General features: G+C 43.0%; 1 protein-coding gene across 2 annotated transcripts in view; it reads right to left on the bottom strand.

Annotated features, from left to right (window-relative positions):
* Nucleotides 1–21,595, bottom strand: part of LOC140240977 (uncharacterized) — a 142,902-nt gene that overhangs the window by 19,726 nt on the left and 101,581 nt on the right. For both annotated transcript variants that reach the window (XM_072320752.1, XM_072320751.1), the window contains exons 28-47: nucleotides 20,915–20,968; nucleotides 20,473–20,526; nucleotides 19,343–19,396; nucleotides 18,841–18,948; nucleotides 18,382–18,471; nucleotides 10,851–10,904; nucleotides 9,938–9,991; nucleotides 9,152–9,205; nucleotides 8,673–8,726; nucleotides 8,113–8,220; nucleotides 7,329–7,382; nucleotides 6,992–7,099; nucleotides 5,756–5,809; nucleotides 5,173–5,226; nucleotides 4,301–4,354; nucleotides 3,770–3,823; nucleotides 2,959–3,066; nucleotides 2,259–2,312; nucleotides 669–722; nucleotides 66–119 (exon numbers count right to left, since the gene is read on the bottom strand). In XM_072320752.1, the coding sequence (XP_072176853.1) occupies nucleotides 66–119; nucleotides 669–722; nucleotides 2,259–2,312; nucleotides 2,959–3,066; nucleotides 3,770–3,823; nucleotides 4,301–4,354; nucleotides 5,173–5,226; nucleotides 5,756–5,809; nucleotides 6,992–7,099; nucleotides 7,329–7,382; nucleotides 8,113–8,220; nucleotides 8,673–8,726; nucleotides 9,152–9,205; nucleotides 9,938–9,991; nucleotides 10,851–10,904; nucleotides 18,382–18,471; nucleotides 18,841–18,948; nucleotides 19,343–19,396; nucleotides 20,473–20,526; nucleotides 20,915–20,968 (1,332 nt within the window). The remainder of the gene's footprint in view (nucleotides 1–65; nucleotides 120–668; nucleotides 723–2,258; nucleotides 2,313–2,958; nucleotides 3,067–3,769; nucleotides 3,824–4,300; nucleotides 4,355–5,172; nucleotides 5,227–5,755; nucleotides 5,810–6,991; nucleotides 7,100–7,328; nucleotides 7,383–8,112; nucleotides 8,221–8,672; nucleotides 8,727–9,151; nucleotides 9,206–9,937; nucleotides 9,992–10,850; nucleotides 10,905–18,381; nucleotides 18,472–18,840; nucleotides 18,949–19,342; nucleotides 19,397–20,472; nucleotides 20,527–20,914; nucleotides 20,969–21,595) is intronic.

Consider the following 21,595-nt stretch of genomic DNA (forward strand, 5'->3'; position numbering starts at 1 on the left):
AGCCTTCGGCTCAGGTGAGCTAAAAAAACACACATCTTGACATCTATTGACCCGGAAATACTTACTGCCCGCCCTCTTGGACCGGGTCGTCCGGGATCACCTGGTATTCCTTGGAGACCCTGAATAAAACAACGAAAGTACCGTAAATGTTAACGAACAATAAGATACCCTTTTAGCATTTAGAACTGAGAGGGGGAAAAAAATACTTCGCTTACTAACAAAGCACACAGTGCTGTATTTGCCGGGAATCAGAATCTGAAAACACCAAGAAATATCAAGCAATGAAAGTCACTCTACGATTTCATAACCTGTTACGATGGTTACAATTTGCTTCATAATCATATCCTGCTGAAACCTTACACTCCTTCTAGAATGTATCTATCAAAATCACCCATTTGATTGTTCACTCTGGAATATGAAATCGAAAGTTGCTTCCTTTTTTTTTTAAATCCCAAATTTATCGATTAATGTCCAATGTTCTTGGCTTAATATTCCCAGATATCCCATGAAAACCTAAAGCTTAAACGTTCAAAGAGAACCATATGTTGCTAATAAAAACATATCAAACACGATCAATGATATACTGTAAGTAGTGTCGGTGATTAGATACGTTGGACAAACTTTCCACCACGGCAACACCTTGAGTAAAATATTGATGTTATACTTACAATTGGTCCGGGATCTCCATCAGAGCCAGAAGCTCCGGGCTCACCAACTTCACCCTGTGACCGAAAAGAAGACGAATGAACATTGTCTTAGACATCTATGCCCAAGAAGCGGAAGTAAATGCATTTATAAGTGCACATACCGTAGATCTGTCGGGGTTCCTAAGAGCAGTCATGTTTATACTTGCACGTTCAGTTATGCATCTCATAATATCGGTTTAATAATTTTCATATTACGCAGGCTTTTCATAAGATTATTTTCTAATATAGTCAGGATTGATGAGATATTTTCAGGAAGTCTCCGGCGGGGTCAGGAATGCTTGAAAGCTCCGACATTGTCGGTAAAAAATTACCTCAATAATAAATATCACTCATGAAAAACAAATTTTTGTCCCACTGAAAATAACAGACAATAAATACTCGTATCAATATTGTATCACCTTGTACTTTATCCGTGAGATCTTAAGACGTACCACAGATTTTTTCTTATACTTTTTATGTAGACACATAACTACAGCTGCTTTCTATTCGCATGTCAGCGTAGAACAGGTCTAGAGAAATCGAAAGGTTAAGTTTCATGGTCCGTTTCATTTCTCCTTCTTGATTTCATTTAACCCTAAAAAGACTGGGGGGGGGGCCTAAAAGGCCCCCCTCGACATTTCGCGCGATTACTCTGCAACACGCAATGCTCTCGCCGCGATGCTCTATGACTTTTTTCTTTCGACTTTCCCGCACATTTTGACACCAAATTTGTGATGCCCGGGGGTACGGTTCTGAAGTTACATAAGTTTTTGTACATGCACGTGAGGCCGAAAATGGCTCAAAAATGTGATTTTGTGTAAAAAGTCAATGCAAATTGAGTTTTTTCACATGGTTCATATAAATATGCTTATTTTTACTCTCAATGGCTAAAATTAATTTGTTTTAGGAGTATTATGGTTCAAAAAGTGTCTGCCAGAAATTTTGTTACAGAAAACAAAAGGTCGAAAAAACAAAGAAATACATAAGAAATTCATAAAACAATAAAATAAATAAGAAATTGATTTTGATACCGAATTTTTTTCAAGTACATTTGCTAAGAATGCCACAAAGAATAATTAGACCAAAAATGAGCAATTTTGGAGCTTTATTTACTGATTTAGATCAAAGAGTCTGATTTCTCGCATAAATTAGCATAATTAATCAAAATAAAATAAAAGAAGACTATTTTGGAAAATTTAAATATACGATCTTGTATATTACATCGCACACTACCATTGTGCAAATTTCCGCGGCGATCGCGCGATCCACGGCCGAGATCTTAAGGGGGAGGGGGCCCTTTAGGCCCCCCCCCCCCCCCCCCCCCCCCGTCTTTCCAGCTACCAAAATAGCCCAGTCTTTTTAGGGTTAACATGAGCTGCATACGTTGGAAAGATGCAACATTCTGACTCAGAGAGATAACACGGGCAAACAACAACTGTAGGGTCTACATGATACACCTTTGGACAAAAAACTTCAAGGGAAGTCGTGAGCATTCATTTTACATCACAAAGCAACTTACGTTCATGCAACACAAATATTTTGACGCATTTAGTTCAGAAAGTGAATTCTTACCGGTGGTCCTTCTGGACCTGGTAGACCAATTTCTCCAGCGAATCCAATGGGACCCTAAAATGTATGAGAAAGAGAAGAAACAATGACAGAAACAGAAAATACATTGAATTTCAGGAGTTTTTTTGTACTGTAAAGGACGCCAAGACACCCGATACTCTTTTGAACACACAATGTCACAAGAATATGCAGAAGTTCAATGAGGAAGCAACAGTATTGAAAAGATAAAAACACTCCGCACATGTATATAGCTCCTGCATTACGCTCCTTTTCTGTAGTACTGTCGACATTCTTCAAAGATTCATGATCTCATTCTAAATAAAAACTTAACACCCACCGCATAATGTCAAAATCTCTAATTCTCGGACGTTAATTCAAATGAGGAGTTAATCATTTCCGTCTATACCACCTATTGTAATTCTTACGTAACTAGGCCGTAATCAATGAAAGACACGCACTGAGGAAGCCACGGTAAGTCAATTATTAAATCAACCTAAAAAACTATAATCTACAAGGAGCATGTCTTATTTTCCAACCAGCATTATTCATCAATGCCAATATAATCATCAAGAAAACATTCTCATCACAACGAGGCAAAGATAAGGAGGATGCATTGCTGAATTCAGAACGTACGTCCTCGTATGAATACTACAAGAGGGCAACAGCTATATCGACAAAACGAAGGAAAACATTCTCGACTTACCGGGTTTCCCTTGGGCCCCTGAGGTCCCTCTATACCACGTGGTCCAGCGTTGCCAGGGAGACCAGTTGACCCAGGCTCACCCTTCTGACCGGGATCTCCTTTGAAACCCTGCAGACAAAAATATTCCAAAAAAGGTTTAAATCTGTACATATTCGATTTGTAAATATTTGAAGATTATAAGCGCGTTCAGAGGGATAAACTTCATAAAGGATATCAACACCCGACAATGGAAACACGTAAAATGTACCTATCACAAACAGTCCGCCCAGTCCAAGATATGTGTTTACTATCACATTCGACTGATGGATTATACAGCAATGAGAGCTTTAATCGGAACATTGGAGAAATTATATCATAAGCACTAAAAGGAGAGACCGTACGACCTCAAGACCGACGCCAGAATATCGCGTCTATGATGAAATAGTTGAATTTTCATAACGTGATCAAGCACTTGAATATATACTGGCACGAGGAATGAAAAACGGAAGAAGATGGACAGAAACGAAGTGGAATACGCAGATTACACGAGTGGATAGAAAATTCAAAAAGAAATTGGATGATTGATAGATTAAATAGATAGATAGATAGATAGATAGATAGATAGATAGATAGATAGATAGATAGATAGATAGATAGATGGACAGATAGAGAGAGGAAAAAGAATTTCAAAGTCATGTCGTAGTTAATGAAAACTTTGGCACCTTTTCTGAAGAGCCCATGACATCTCAGGAAAACCTTTGGAAGCAAAACTTGGATCAGAAGAGAGAGGGAGAGGGGGAAAAACATCCCGTCAAGGAAAACAGATACATACCCTTGGACCATCGCGACCTGTTCTTCCTCTGGGTCCGGGGTCTCCTTTCTCTCCCTAAAAATGATGGTGAAGGAGGAATTTTAAAAAAAAGAGTTGTATTGCAAAATTTTGGGGGAGAATCGACGGAAAAAAATTAGCCTGAGGGGGACAAGGAGTGGGGTACAATACGAACAAAGAGACAAAGAATGGTTCAATATATAATAGCATGGTGTAATGTACAGTTTTTATGTTTCTCAAATCATCTTCCTTCTCCATTTTTCGTTATTCAAATGGATGTAAATTTCGGTTCGTGTGTACAAGTCATGTATTGAATCTTTACTGCACAAAACAACTTTGTTTATTCACGAAATCATTATTAGTCATTGCCAATCTTCAATGTTAACGAAATTATCGTAATCATCACGAGGTCTTCTGGTCATTGATATCATTCATAGCTCTATCAAGATTGTACCAAATCCAATATAAATAAAGAAATATGATCGCACATACTACTGACCATTGCTCCGGCCAATTATGCTGCAAGAAACTTACCTTCAGACCTGGTGCACCGTTATCTCCTCGGGGGCCAGGTAAACCTTGAGGACCCTAAAGTTGGATGAATGAAAAAGAAAAATCACCCATAAGATCAGATCCTATTCGCCGGAAGTTCACTTCTTTAGACCTTCGTAGAGTTAAGTAAATTATATCCCGTCATGTCAGCCTGTCTCAATACACATCATTTTTCCGAAGCACCATAGCAACCACAAGAATCGGATTATGTGCATATTACTACACTCTTAAAACATCCGAGTCAGAACTGACCCGGAACTGGGTCCGTTGGGGTCATACACCGTTCCGGGTCAGAAATGACAAGGAATGTGGTCAGATATGATCCATTCAGAGTCATGAATCGGGTCAGGATGACCCCATTCTGGGTCTTCATGACCAAATTCCAAGTCATTTCTGACCCGGAACGGTGTATGACCCCAACGGACCCAGTTCCGGGTCAGTTCTGACTCGGGTCTTTTTAGAGTGTATGAAGATTTCACTCTCTGTTATTTCATACCCTTTAAACAGGAAAAACATATGTTCGCCATGTGTTTCAAAAGCATCGAAAATGGATAACAATCAAACGTCTTTGTTGTTCCCTGTTATAGAATGGCAATATACATACACTGCCTATCCATGTTATAATGAAATAGCTATCCGAATTATGAAAAGCATTCTTTCGCAATAAGACATTATGTAGGCCTAATTGATGCATCACGTAAGGGCAACCTACGTACAATATGCAACAATACACACACAGCTTCGAAGAGTCGAATAAGTCATTCTGCTATACTGTAAAAGTCATTTCTCGCACGCAGTATCGCATTTAAACAGAGAGGGAACTCGAGGAGAGGGATAAAATTCTGATGACTTACCTCGGAACCCGGAGCGCCTCGTTTTCCCGGCAGACCACTTGGGCCTGGCGCTCCCTGTGGAGAGAAAGACAAAAAAGGAGGAAGAAAAAGATTAAAACGCAATCACAACTGAAGAAACAAAAAAACACTTCAGAGGCACAGAACGAGATTGTTAGAGAACTGTTCGATGGGAACATTATGGTATCCAGATTTAGCCACATGCCTTCGGGAACGGGGTGGGGGTTCCTGCACACGAATATGTGAGAAATTTTAGAGTCACACTCACAGGTAACTGGTTATGAAAAGCTCTCGAGTAAAACTCTCATCTCACTTTCTAATCGAAGTTATGATTCTATGATTGTATTCCTCAATTCTTTTGGATTTTATTTATTCAGCCGCCAAGTATTGGAGAATACAATACCTTCAATGCGATTCCAGCGAAAGCACGAACAATCAAAGCATAGTGTAAACATATACCTAATAGAATAAGATAAATCACGCAAATAATATCATTCAAGTACTCATCATTTCTTCGTTGAAAGGAAACGATACAACGACTCCGGCGTGGAATCTGCTTGTAAAACTGAGAGTTTCAGTCACTCACCGTTAAACCAGAATCGCCCGGTTCTCCTTTCATCCCTGGGGAGCCAGGCAAACCCTGGTTAATGGAAGAGAGAAAGAAGAGGGGGGGGGGGGGGAGTACAGAAATAGAAATAATATGAAAATAGAGTAAAGAATGCTCTGGATGGTTGTCACAACCACATAATGTATCTGTTGAATATACAATATTTCGTATATATAATTCTGGAGCATTTGTTACTGGATACGATAAACTTGTGGTCGAATCACATAGTGAAGAAAAGAATATTCAGTGTTTAGTTTAATGTACTTTTATAGTACAGTTACTTTAAAAGAGTAGACCTTGCAATAAGCAGCTTAAATATACATGTAGCTATAATGGGAGAACCATTTTCGACTAGCACTTGTGCTAACTTTTGGTTCCCCCTTTAACAACATTATCTTCTGTTTTTCTATTTATTTTCAGAACCTTTGTCTATGCGTATTTCTACATTACATACTTATTCATACTCTTTGCCTTTTCAGTGATAAATGTATCACAACGAAACTAAATCTATTACACCACATGTATTCTAATAAAAGATAAATATAAGTATGTAAAATATATGCTTGCATAGCTGTAAGAACCTTGTACAAAATAATTGTATTCTCATAAAAATTTTCATGTTATTGTATCTTATTGTATCTTACCCTATGGAATTTCATGTTATCATGTTATCATATTCACATGTATGTTGTTAATAAACTCAACTCAACTAAAAAATACAACCAACTTTATTCTACGACTCTGATGTTTTTTTTTTTTTTTTTACCAAGTAGAAAGATATTGATTTTTGGTGACTCTAAGATACTTCAAATGCCACCATAAATGATGTGCGTCCTTTCTAGCCACGTGACATGTATATCACACACACTAACATCTCGAGAGATCTTTACCTTCAAACTTTTGATTACTCGCAAAACCTGACGTGCTGTACAGCAGTAGTGCAAAGATGTGAAAGTGTTTCCACCCTGCCCAAGTGATGTGGGGCAAATTAAGTAAGGGTAATCCGCTTGAAAATTTCGGAATTTCCTTTTTACTGAAGTTAAAAATAAAACTACGGAAGTCATCAAATTTTGGGAATTCTCCAATTATGGAACAGAGTACATAAATCAAAAAATTCTTATTTCAGAAGAATTAAAAAGGAAAAAAAAATGCCCCAATGCGTAGGTGATTAGGGATGGGGCGAAGAAAGGCCATAAGATCCCACATGTGACTTACCTGCAGACCGATGGGTCCGGATGCGCCGGAGTTACCGGGCGCCCCTTCCTCTCCCTTCGGACCACGAGGTCCTGCCTGACCTGGGATACCTGGATCCCCGTTATCACCCTAGACATGGTCGACGGAAACAAAACAGAAAATATACTCGTGATAGAAAGATAGATAGATACAAAAGAATAGATAATTATATCATTCCACTTTTGTTTTAATTATGTTCATGCTATCTCAGGAATTCATCACACCACAATAAAGCCAAGGAAGGAATTTCTGCACTCCTAGACGGGTTCGAAAGGATAGGAGAGAAAGATTTTTGAACAGTGCCAGGGGCCAAACTTACCGATGGACCAGTCTCACCAAGGGGTCCACGCTCTCCGGCAGGACCAGGTGGTCCCTGCAAAGAACAGGAATCAAAATCAAAATATATAAAGATCAAGGTGAAAGGCAAAAATAAAGTTAAGGGCAGGTCAAATCAAAATATCATACCCAATAGTCGGCCGATAGTAAAGAGAAAAAGAAATCCCAAGCTTCTCATACAACATTATATCAGAACTGGGAAAAGTCAAATTTACGATAAGCTTAAAATGCGACTCACTGGCTCCAGCCAGCTACCACTGATATGGTGAATGGATTGAATTCTTGCAAAACACAGATGACTATCAACGCTCACAGACGTTGGTGCCATAAGAATCCAGAACTTTCTAATAATTATAACTCAAATGTTGCTCTTGTGACAATCCTATACATTGTATCTATAATTACAGTTTATTACTATAATCGCTAATATCATCGGCACCTTTCTTCGCTTCATAATTGCACCTCATTATACGTGTCAATGTGACATTATAGCTATCGACAAGATCCATTTCTACTAATTGTTAGCAGCTGTTCTTGACAAATTCATAAACTAATGAACGTAGTTCTACATGTTTAGATGTTTAGATTTTTGAAATATTTAGATGTTTGAGTAACAGAAGATCAGACATGCTTCAATGCGCGCGCAAACCGTGTAAATTGCTGACAGTACATGCGTAATCTAACGTTTGTACCTTAGTGACTGGTCACTGCAGATCATTCTGAGTGATAATTTGCTTTTGTGACAACAAAGAGCCGGTACTACTTACTCCTTCTCCGCGCTCTCCTTTGGTACCCTTGGGCCCAAGCGGGCCAGTGTCTCCCCTGTCTCCCCCAACTCCGGGCGGGCCAGGCTGACCAATAGGTCCCGGAGGTCCCTGCAAGACGAAAAGACACGTCACTGCTACGTCACTATTACCAGTGAACAAGGTTATGACATCACATTCACGTCAATGTCAAGTCATAACTTCGTCTCTGTAAAGGAGCTGTATGTTGTGATAGTTACATGAAATGATATTTAAACACAGCACACACGATCATAATGCCTATCTAAATTGGACTGGGTTGATAAATTGTTAAAATCACTCGGCACGAAGAAAACTTGCGGTAGATGTTCGTTCAACATGACGGCATTCGTATTTGAGGGTCATCGCAGAAATTTGCAGGTAAGTCTTAATACCTGTGGTGGCGAATCCACCAGTATATCAGTAACCAATCGATCATTAAACGACCATCACTTGTGAAGTCTGGGTCTTCCCAAAATGACGAACTTTGATAAAAGACAGGGAAAACACGGAAATAGTCAACGTCTATTCCATGTGCCACTCACCCTGGGTCCCGGCAAACCATCTCGACCAGCCGGTCCCATGGGACCTTCTTCACCCTGAAAAAGATAACAGCAAAAATGACAATAAATTAATCACAACAATCGAAACAGAAATGGAAGTATGAACTATTCCAGTCAAGTATAAAATATTTAATAATTGGAGACAATATCATTATGTTCCTTTATGTTCCCAAATAGTTTTCATTATTTTTCGCAGGAAAGTGTTGAATTCACGCATCCCAGTTCACCTACTTACGACATGATACGTACATATCAGGTTTTTAGGTGTGTATGTGTTTTCTTTTATATTTTTGTGTTTGTGTGTGTCATCCAATGTCGTACAGTATATTGGTGTGTTTTACAACGTTATGCTGTGCTACTTAGAGATAGGACTATAGGCTACAGAGAATGTACTGCATGGGGAGGACACAGTGAACGAATGGACTCGTTGACATTCTCCATGAGGACCTGGTCCAACTTACCGGATCTCCCCGCTCTCCTGACGGACCGATGGGGCCTTGGTCTCCTGGTCTTCCCTGTAATCCAAGGACAAAAGTAACAATAGAATGATTTATATTTTACAGACAGGGATGCAAGTTCGAATGAAGGATGTGACGTGACTATCTATTAGAAGCTGGGTTGTTGGTGCAGGAAAGGACCTGTCATGTGATACTGCCGGGGTTTGAACTCAGTCTTTGCCTGGAAAACTGGTTATCGCTGTACACAAAGTTGCACATTTTCACACGAGATGGGATGATCATTCCATTCAACTATAAGATGCTACTGTGTTTCGTGCGTATCTATTCCACTGCGTTCAGAGTTGTTCGAGAATTCAACAAGTAAAAGCATGAAGTCGTATAGGCCGTTCAGATATTATTCATCACTTTAAGTGAGTACAGATCATATAATCAGTTTTGTCCAGCCTCACATACATATAATAACGATTTCACCAAGTTCGTTATGGCGACTGTGAAATTCTACTCAATGTTATGAATAAACTTTGCTAGTCCAGAAATGGCATTTTCGTTTGTGACGCATACCACACAGTAATCACTTTACCCTCGGTTCCTCGGCCTGTGGACTCGAAAACCGTACCACGAGAACGTCAATTTGAACAGTTAACATTCCAACCGGTCGAGGTTCCCGTTCACTCATTCAAGAAGTCCTCACTAAGCAGGGTGCACTTCCACCCCCTCCTCCCCCCCCCCCCCACACACACACACATTTCCCAATTCTTGATATGTGATGTAGAGTGAGGAGATACTTACGGGGAGACCGGTTCCACCAACTGGACCAGGCGGTCCCAGCTGCCCTTGAACACCCTAAAATAGAAACGGGGGACAAAATACGACTCGTGATCATCATTCAGGGAGCTTTCTTCATCTCAAATTAGCTTGACCTTGTGAAAAGCAAGCATGAAATAGAAACAACCAAGTAAACGTCACGCTAACTTTAAACACATCTCCATAGAGACATTATACAGGCACTGTCGATTAAGCTATACTTATCCTCTGATGGATGGCGATATTTTGGAGTATTTTCCTAGATATTGTACAAAGAAATGTGCTGTATATTTTATCTCTGATCTACAGTGAAGTACTTTCACGGGAAGCAGATGCCTCCCGTTTGGTACCTTTTTTTAAATCCTATCACAATCCAGTCCTATCACTCAACAAAACGGGGAGGTTTCGTGGACCACTCCCAGAGAAGAAGAGAGACCGTTGGTAATTTTTCAGTATTTAGGGCAATAAGTGATATTGAATTAAGTTTGAAGGGGGTCTCCTGCAGAATCTTGGGAGTCTTGGTAACAACAGCACTGTGGGAGAAGTCAGGAAAACACGTAATTCGTTTTTGCAGATAAATCTTGGTCAGACACGCCACTACTGACATTCCTCGCTCACATCTATTCTGCTCTTTTTAAATTAAAATGATAAGGATGCACATTCTTCAGTTTAGCAGGGTACAATACGGGTTGATTGTTGTTTATTTTTGTTGTTTCTGCTTCTACACTTCTGCTGCTACTGATGCCAGTATATCGCTGCTTTGAAAGTCTTGTAATGGAAAAAAAGTGATCAATACAATATAACCGATTTATTTACAATTATTGATATCAAATTCATAATCAATCGCCCGGTCACCATGATACGAGCCTCTGGTTCCCCGTTGGCTGGTGGTACTTACCGCGGCCCCGGGTGGCCCAGGTGGGCCATCATTACCCTTCAAACCCTCGACACCCTGAGAGAAGGAGAGAAAAAGAAGGAAAGTGAAACGAATCAAAGCCACTCTTCATCGTCATCCACTGTACAGGTACAGCGCAATATAATCATACATCTGTGTACATCACTGATTTCAAAACACTCTATGTGAATGATATTAAGCAGTATAACTAGATAAGTTTCTGATATATTGCATCTATTATATAATAGAGACAAGGCACTGATCAGCAGGAAACCTGTTCTAACTTTGATAATAAGTAAGAGAGTAATTTTGGATAAAGCAATGCAGTTGAACTGCTCAATGGTACCGTTCATCCTTGCAGACTTGCAGTTCATAAACTGAAGTGAAATCTTTGTGTAAAGTGGCAAGAAAGAGATTCATGCCGACTGCATGCAGCCGCGGAAACGGCGTTTTTTGTTTTTTAATTTTGTTTTTGTTTTGATTTTGTTTGTTTGTTTGTTTATTTGTTTGTTTGTTTGTTTGTTTGTTTGTTTGTTTGTTTGTTTGTTCTAGTCCCCTCCAAAGGAATAAGCAATGCAGGATGAGGTCCTTTCCTCAGGGCAAAAATGCTGCTGCCATCTACCGGACTTGAACTAAGGACCTCAAGATTTAGCGCCAGTGTTGTTAATGATTATCAATGTTACAAGTCAAGCTTGTTATATAGCGCCACCTCTCGGTGACTGTAGGGTTACTGTCTGCTACACACTGCTGGGTATCTGGTCTGAAGCTGGGTTCCATTAAATGCCTTCAAGGTGACTGTTTACTCGGAAACTCGATTTGTGTCTGCTTCTCATTTACGTGGTGGCAGCTCTGGAAACGTTACCTACTCCTGAGGATTTGTTTTCACCTGCACAAGCAGACGTTAAGCTTGCTGAGCTCCAAATCGGCCAACGATCCAGAGTTGGTGTAAGTTCCTTGTTTTTCTCTTACATTACGGTCCCACCTATAGGCTTTAGTGATGGCCTCAGCTCCAAGAGCACCCAAGCAATGGTGTCTCACCAAACGTGAAACAGTCAATTCATTCGAAAATTGGCGACAAAACTTAGTGTACACTCTCACCCTAGACTCAAATTTTGCGCCGTTCCTAGATGATGATTGCTCATGGGCTCAAAAATCTAAATCTTGCCCACTCCGTGGCTTTGTTGATGACCCAGAAAGCGTCCCGACTGGGTCTCGAAAATCAGCACACCAGAAAGCCAGTATGCTTGAGCTTATGCTCGGACAGATTGCTAATTATTGTCCCATTATCTCACGCAATTCCATAGTCAAGACTTCCACCTCCCTCAACGATATTTGGGGGAAGATCAGGCTTCATTATGGGTTTCAAAGTACCGGCGCTCACTTTCTTGATTTCAGTGACATCAAACTAGAGCCGGATGAGCGTCCTGAGGACCTCTACCAAAGGGTGGTGGCCTTTATCGAAGACAACCTGCTCACATCCGCAGGTGGCATAACTCACCATGGTAAGCGTGTTAGCGAAGATGAGGAGCTTACTCCCACGTTGGAAAACCTTATCGTCCTCACTTGGCTCCAACTCATTCATTCAGATCTTCCTCGCCTGGTCAAGCAGCGCTACGGGACAGAATTGCGCTCTCGTACCCTAGCTTCACTGAAACCCGAAATCTCTCAGGCATTAGATAGTCTTTTGGATGAAATCCACACCACAGAGAGTTCTCGTGCTATGCGCACCCTGACCTCCCCTTCCCCGCGCCCTGTAGGCCTACGCCCCCAGCGTGCTCCAATGCCCCGCAGTCGCCGCAATCTGCAGACTCGCACCCCCCAGCGCAACAGTAAATACTGTCCTCTCTGTCGTGAAGCGCGCCGGCCAGACACTCATTATTTAAGTGAGTGTACGTACTTACCCGAAGCAGACAGGCGATTCATTGCTAAGGCCCGCCAGGTTGCACATATTTTAGAGTCTGATGATGAGATTGATGATTTGTGCCAAGTTGAACAGGTCCACCTGTCTGAGCCTGTCCCTCTGAAGGATGATACGGCTACCAGCGACTCTTCATCGGCCCTCAGAGTCCAGGTCCGTCAGTCTCCATATTTTGATGCGTTTTGCGGGCACCAGGTCGTTCGCATCACTGTCGACAGTGGTGCTACTGGTAACATGATCAGAGCTTCTACTGTCCAGTCCCTCCAGGGTGTCATAAAACCCAGCTCGCAGTCTGCTCATCAAGCCGATGGGTCTTCCCCCCTTGATGTTGTTGGGGAGACCACTCTGTCCTTCACTCGTGACGGCAAGTCATTCGTGTTTGAGGGTTTGGTCATTGATAATCTTGATGTAGAAGTACTCGCAGGTACCCCATTCATGGAGCACAATGATGTGTCGGTTCGTCCTGCTAAACGCCAGGTGTGTGTGGGTGATGACATGATCATTTCATATGGTTCTCGCAGGCCTTCGGACAATGTGACACATGCAGTTCGCCGTGCTCATGTCCTTCGTGCCCCATCTCAGTCTACTGTGCTTTTGCCTGGTGAATTCGTCGAGCTGTCAGTTCCTGATGAGCTACTGTCTCATGACACACTTGCCCTTGAGCCCAGGATTGTCCCTCAGAAAGGTGTTCCCCCAACTGATCCATCTTGGCCTGAACCGTGCATGGTCTCCAGTGTAGCAGGCAAAGTGCGTATCCCTAATCTTACGCCTCAACCCCGCCTGATCCGTAAACATGAACATTTCTGCCAGGTCCGTCCGGTCTACGTTCCTTCAGAGCCTCAGTCTGATGACCTCCCCCGTGTACCCGATAGGCCCGTGCCCAGTGGTGTCTCACGTGATACTGAGCATCGTTTTTCTGACCCAATATTGCTCGATCCTGATTGCATTATCCCCATTGGTACGAAACATGACTTTCAGTCTCTCCATGCGGAGTTCGATGATGTTTTTGACCCTGCCTTCACTGGGTATAATGGTGCTGTTGGCCCGTTTGAGGCCGTTGTCAACATGGGCCCGGTTCAGCCTCCCCAACGCAAGGGTCGCTTGCCACTTTACTCCCGTAACTCTTTGGTTGATCTCCAAGAGAAATTCGATGAACTAGAACAACAGGGTGTCTTTGCTCGCCCAGAAGATGTGGGCATCTCTGTTGAGTACCTGAATCCATCCTTCCTTGTGAAGAAGGCCAACGGCGGCTTCCGCCTTGTTACAGCTTTTGCCGATGTAGGCCGTTATGCCAAGCCTCAGCCCTCCCTTATGCCTGATGTTGATTCCACCCTCAGAAAAATTGGTCAATGGAAACATCTCATTGCCACAGATCTCACCAATGCTTTTTATCAAATTCCCCTGTCCAAGGCCTCGATGAAGTATTGTGGTGTTGCAACCCCCTATCGTGGAGTCCGTGTGTATACACGCTGTGCCATGGGCATGCCAGGCTCAGAAACTGCTCTTGAAGAGCTGATGTGTCGCGTGCTTGGGGATCTACTTGTGGAAGGTATTGTTGTGAAACTTGCAGACGACTTGTTCATTGGTGGTGATACCCCCGAGGAGCTCCTCCAGAATTGGTCACGTGTCCTGCATGCCCTCCGAAAGTCAGGCCTTCATCTTTCAGCCCGTAAGACTGTGATTTGCCCAAAGTCTACCACGGTCCTGGGCTGGATCTGGTCCCAAGGGACCCTACAAGCGAGCCCTCATCGCATTGCGGCGCTTGCCTCATGCCCCCCTCCTACTACTGTGAAAGGAATGCGTTCCTTCATTGGGGCATATAAGATGCTCGCCCGTGTTCTCCCACATTGCGCTATCTTCCTCACACCACTGGACGCCGCAATTGCTGGTGGTCAGTCGAGTGATCGCATTGATTGGTCCGATGACCTGCGTTCATTTTTCAAGACCGCTCAGGAAGCCTTAGCCTCCCCCCGTGCCATTACCCTTCCCCGACCATCCGACCAGCTTTGGATTGTTACTGATGGTGCTGTCAAAGATCATGGTATTGGTGCCACATTGTACATAACACGACAAGGAAAGCCACAGGTAGCTGGTTTCTTTAGCTCCAAACTTCGTGATCGGCAGGTTACTTGGCTCCCATGTGAGATAGAGGCCCTTTCTATTGCAGCATCCTGCAAGTATTTCAGCCCGTACATTGTGCAGTCCAAGCACCGGCCATGCATTCTCACAGATAGCAAGCCCTGTGTACAGGCTTTTGAAAAACTCTGTCGTGGTGAGTTCTCTGCCAGCCCACGTGTGTCAACCTTCCTGTCCACAGTTAGCCGGTTCCAATGTGCCGTGCTCCATCTGGCTGGATCCGCCAATGTTCCGTCAGATTTTGCTAGCAGGAATGCCCCCGAGTGCACTGATTCCTCTTGTCAGGTATGCCTCTTCATTCGTCAGACAGAGGATTCTGTTGTTCACAGAGTGTCCCCTACGGACGTGCTCACAGGGAAGCAGAAGTTACCCTTCACTTCCCGTCCAGCGTGGGTCAGCATACAATCTGAGTGCCCAGACTTGCGACGCACTCATGCTCACCTTCTCCAGGGCACCCGACCTTCTAAGAAACTGACCAATATCAAAGACGTCAAACGCTATCTCCGTGTTGCTACCATAGCTAGAGATGGGCTGTTGGTTGTCCGCCGTGAACAGGCTCTCCTGTCACCTCGCGAGTGCATCATCATCCCCCGTAGCGTTCTTGATGGCCTGCTTACTTCACTCCATCTCCAACTAGATCATCCCACCCACCACCAACTCAAGACTGTTGTCAACCGGCATTTTTTTGCCTTGGACATGGACTCTGCCATCACACGTGTCACCGACACTTGCCATCAGTGTGCATCCCTGCGGAATGCTCCACACACGGTTGTCCCTCAGACCACTGGCGATCCCCCCGCAGCCGTGGGTACATCGTTCGCCGCTGATGTCATCAAGCGCTCGAAACAACTGATTTTACTTCTCCGCGAATGTGTCACTTCCTACACCGCCACTTGTTTCCTTCCAGATGAGCGCAGAGATACTCTTCGCGATACCTTGATCCGTCTCTGTGTGGAACTTCGCCCGCTCGATGGGCCCCCTGCTGTCATCCGCACCGACCCCGCCCCTGGTTTCGCCTCCTTACAAGATGATGCCCTGCTCGCCCAGTTTCACCTTTCCATTGAAGTAGGTCATGCCAAAAATCCCAATAAGAACCCGGTTGCTGAGAAGGCCATTCGTGAACTCGAAGATGAAATCCTGCGGCATGAGCCCTCCGGAGGACCACTGACATCCTTGTCCCTGTCCCTCGCCACTGCCCGACTCAATAGCCGTCTTCGCTCGCGTGGCCTTTCTGCACGTGAAATGTGGACTCAGCGTGACCAATTCACGCACAGCCAAATTCCACTGTCGGATGCAGACCTCATCTCTTCACAACATGAACAGCGCCTTTCGAACCATCCCCACAGCGAGCGTTCCAAGGCTCCCTCCCGCATCCTCCCCAATGATGACCCTCTCGCAGTTGGGGACCTTGTTTATCTCCGGTCAGATCGCAGCAAGTCCTCCGCACGCCCTCGATACCTTGTAACATCAATAGATGGCAAGTGGTGTAACATTCGCAAATTCATTGGCTCTCAGCTCAGAAAATCGTCATATCGTGTAAAGACATCGCAATGCATGAGGGTCCCTGTTCCCCTTGTGGCTCCTCCCCAGCACCAGATGTCCGACGAAGATGAGACAGACTTGCTTTCCCCAGATGACGAGCGAGATTTGCTCCCCCCAGACACCTGCAGAGACATTCCACAGGAACTCTCATTGCCTCCTGGGCCAGATGTCCCGTGTGTCCCCCTGCAGGAGCCCCCTCCTGAAGCCCCCCTTCCCCCTCTGCCCCAGGAACCTGCCCCCACTGTTCCGACTATTAACGGTCCAGGTTGTCCCCCCACCCATGTGACCCCCACTGGGCGCCCTCAGCGCTCCCGACGCCTCCCACCTAGGTTTGATGATTATTTGATGTATTAATCAATGATATACAATGTACATGTATTTTGTTTTCTGTGCGAACTGTTGGCTACCTCAGATTAATGCCCCCCCCCCCCCCTCCTCACTCACTGTGTATCCTTACAATGTACCTCTCTTATAGCCATGTTATCCTGGTGCCACATATGTTATTTCATTTCCCCCATCTGGTTTATTACATTATGTCCCTTAACATAACCTTTTTTCTGAGGTGCCCCAAACGGGCGTTTTTTGTTTTTCTTTTAAGCTGTACTTGTATCATGTTTATTCTTCATTTCTACCAATACGTCTTTGTATGACATCCTTGTTTATCTTTATTGTCTCTCACCTAGCTGTCTTGGTATGTTCTGCGAATAATTTAGTTGTGGATATGTTCTATAGGTGTATTTTTTTTCAGTCACCCCGCTTATGTCTCAGTGATTTGCCCCTTTGTGCTGTGTATAACATATGATGCTTATATCCTTAGTGGGTGCATACGCCTTCTTGTTTCTGAGTGTATGTAATACCAGGTTTATTATCACATACCCTTATCTTCTTAATATTTCCCAGTTACCTTTATATATTTACTTCTCTGGTGTCTGTTTGGTGCCTGTCCCTAATTGCACCCTTACTCGTACATATCAATGTTTTCTGCTACGTGCATATGTAATTCTATTTTCATATACATTGTAGATATGTGTATTTCCTGTGTCCCCACATGAACATTTTGTACATCATTTCATATTTTTGTTTATACTGTGTAAGTCTATGCCTTTATAGGAGCTACTTATTTCATGCCATCCTAGCTTGCCCCATCAGGTCGTACATGATTGTCAAATTTGTTGTTTTTGCTGAACGGTATGTTTCATGTCAATCAGGACTGTATGACTCAGTGTCAGCACGTCTGAGAGAGGTATTGGTATGATGTGATGGTTATATACTTGTAACAATTCATGATTGTTTTTGTTTTCTTTAACGCTGACGAGAAGAATTGATGGTAGAATGCGTATCTGGTGTTATTGTTAAACGTACGGTACCCAATAAGTTTTTGTGATTACGCTCTTGGTGTCTAAGTCAGGTGTTAGTGTAATTGTTATTTTCAGGTGTTAGCTTAGTGTTTTTATAAGCCAGCTTGCCTATTATAGTTCATGGCAGTTTACTCTTGAAAGTATCATAGGTCATGAACAGTGCAACTACTTGTATGTTATAATAGTTTACACCCTTATTCATTTTAAAGGTAATTGTTTGTTAAGCTCAAGTAGAGCTTTTATATTTTCTTTATCATTCAGGTGAAAAATGAAAGAGTAAAAAAGAAAGGCAATCACGCCAGTGTTGTTAATGATTATCAATGTTACAAGTCAAGCTTGTTATATAGCGCCACCTCTCGGTGACTGTAGGGTTACTGTCTGCTACACACTGCTGGGTATCTGGTCTGAAGCTGGGTTCCATTAAATGCCTTCAAGGTGACTGTTTACTCGGAAACTCGATTTGTGTCTGCTTCTCATTTACGTAGAGATCATTGCGTTAACCACTGAGCCTCTCTTGTCTTTGTTGTTGTTGTTGTTGTTGTTGTTGCTGCTGCTGTTGTTCTTTCAGTCTCATTCTCACCTGTTCTCCGCGAAGACCCCGTTCACCGGGAAAACCACGGGGACCCTCCGGACCCTGGATGCCGGGTTGTCCAACTGGTCCGGGAATACCCTGGGTTGCAGGAGAAAATTTAAAAAAAATTGCAAGTGATTATGTGCACAATTATCTGCCTTTGGCAGATAAAGTTCTCGATGTGAAAAGCGTTTCACCACAAGGACTTTATCTGCCAAATGCAGAAAACGCACCTCACAACTAACAGCGGCAAGGTGAAGAGGTATCTTTTCTTACAGAGGTACTTTATCCACATAGGAAAAACAGAAACGAAGTGATTATCAACATATTTTGAAATCGTACATAAAAGAGCAATATACGTACATACTGTGATTTACTTCAATTAGTACTCAGTATATCGTACTGTAAAATATATGTCATATAAAGGTCTGTTCCCTCTAAGCCCAACGCAATCATCGCCCTGCGTACCTGTGGTCCTGTCTGGCCATCTGACCCTGGCAGTCCAGCCTCGCCCGGTGGACCTGGAGGTCCAGGGAATCCCGTTGGTCCCGCTTGACCCGGGTCTCCGGGAGTTCCCTAGTGGGAACGGAATAATGCAGATTCATTGGTTTGTACAACACTGAGTAGCTTCACATAACATGGGATGGCCAGGAATCGAATCTTACATAGTGTATGTCAGTAATGATGCAACAGGAATAAAGAGACAAGTCTATTAAAGATATCATACACACAAAATATTCGACGGATGATTGTTTATTAATCAATTTATTCATTGTTGTTAATCTAGTTCCCGAATGGGGGAGATATTCAACATTCACTTATCCATACATGAATAGATATTGAGGTTTTCAGGCAGCCTCTTAAAGAATCAGGGACTGCAGTTCTGCCGTATTTGAACCTTAGAAGGAAAGAGCATAAAATAAGAATACACCGGCAAAATGGTCTACTTCTCCAGGATGATGTTACTTACCTGAGGTCCAATAACACCAGCTGGTCCGGGTTGTCCAGACTCGCCATCATTACCCTACGGTGGAGATAAATAAAATACTGTAAATATGATTCAAGTCCTCACAGAGGAGAACGCTTTTCTTCTTCTTATTTTGAGGGGCGATTCTTTTTGTGATCTTATTCTATTGGTCCATTATGCAGCAGTTCAATGAGAAAGCGAGAAGAAAGAAGATACAAATTATGTTACACTTGAAAGTTGAGAACTGTTTAATAGAGCGTGTAATGGGAAGGTTGGCCCGATTTAATCGATCTCAATTTGCTACTCACTGGGGTATATTCGACAACCGCGACTAGCGCAGGTTTGCGAGAACGGAATTGCCGGTCAGCGAATATAAGCACCGAAGCGCTGGCTCATTGGTAACGTCCGACTCATGACGAAATTCTCTGACTGCGTGTGCGCTGCGTATAAAAACTGCACACAATCCGTTACGGGGATTTCCGAATACAGTGTATATCCGAGTCGGGCCAACTTTCGCAATACACACTCTTCGCACGATACCGGGTCTGTGAGGGCTCAGCGATAGTTGGAAGCTTCTCATCTTGGATCATGTTGATGGTGTTGGCAATGAAAGTGATGATGGAGGAGATGGTGTTGTTGGTGGTGATGGCGTTTGTAATGGTGTTGACGTCATGGTGATGGGATGGTAATGGTGATGGTAGTGGTGGCGGTGGTGGTAACGGTGATGGTAGTGGTGATGGTGGTGGTGGTGATGGCGTCGGTAATGGTGTTGGCGTAATGGGGATCGGAATGGTAATGGTGATGGTAGTGGTGGCGGTGGTGGTGGTGATGGTGTTGGTAATGGTGTTGACGTAATGGTGATGGGGATGGTAATGGTGATGAAAGTGGTGGTGGTAGTAGTGGTGGTGGTGAAGACATTGACAATTGTGTTGATGTAATGGTGCATGATGTGGATGGCAATGGTGATGGCAGTGGTTGATGATGAAGGGGGTGGTTAACTGATGGTTGCGGTGATGATAGCGGTGGAGATGATAATGGCGATAGTGGTGATGATGATGTTGAACGGAGTGGTAATGGCATTCATTGGATATCATACAGCAATGGTGGAGAATCTGTTCCGGATAACAACCTACCGACTCTCCCCGGGCTCCGGGGAATCCAGGCATGCCGTCCTGCCCGGGTGGGCCCTGAAAGATCAAGCAAAAGGAATCAGACAGTATTTCAGTGCAAGTATAATCCCTCAGCTTTTAGACCTCACTCACAGATAATTCGTAAGCAAGGCCTAAAAACGGCTCACCCAAAATACTCGTATGATAAAGAATTTTTTAAAATCAGCATGTAATTAGATTTTACATTCACACTTCTCTTGAAGATCGTCGAATTTTGTTTAACTTTGGATAACATATATACAAAAATTAAAACAATCTAGAAAAGATATTATACATACATATACCAATTTATATTTTTGAATGTGTATGTATCTCTCTCCCTCGTGGGAAACTGTGAATCGAATGGCCTTAACAAGGACAACCATGAACCAACTTGGAAAAAAAAGAAGACATTATTCTATCTTACAGGGGGTCCTCTTGTTCCGGCGAATCCACGCGGGCCCTGCTGGCCTGGTCCTCCCTAGAAAAGAAAAGAACAAGTAAACAAGAAAGTTGAAGCACAGTAAAGTAAAGTTAACAAGCTTTTAAAACGAAATCGAAGGTAAGATAGGGGGAACATTTGCGTTCAAAAGGAGAGATCGTGTAATGTTCCAGAGGTTATAATGCTAAGTAATGCGTTCATCTGACTGAAACAAATTTAAATAGCAGCGGAGTGCGTAATTCTCACTTTTATTAGCCATGGTCACAGTAACATTCCAAATATGCATATAAGAATGTCCATCTGTCTGTCGGTCTGTGTGCAAGAAAAAAAGTGAATATATATCATAATATTCACTTTTTTTTTCTCACTCAATAACTGAATTGAAGGAAAGTTTTACCATTCATCCTGTTGTTTGCCTCTACATGCATTTCTAAATTAAGTCAAATCTAGCAATTAGAGGCACTGCACTTCCAGCTTTATTGAAAGGTCAAAAAGAGCTCTGATCAATTAATTACGTTTAAAAAGGTTTAAAAAAATCATCAAATCAGATGAGAGAACGGTCTGAATTGTAAAACACACACACACACACACACGCACACACAAACACACACACACACACACACAACACAACAACAACCGAAAAAAATATACATATTAGCATCGGTG

Source organism: Diadema setosum, chromosome 17, assembly GCF_964275005.1.
Source record: "Diadema setosum chromosome 17, eeDiaSeto1, whole genome shotgun sequence".
NCBI classification, from domain to species: Eukaryota; Metazoa; Echinodermata; class Echinoidea; order Diadematoida; family Diadematidae; genus Diadema; species Diadema setosum.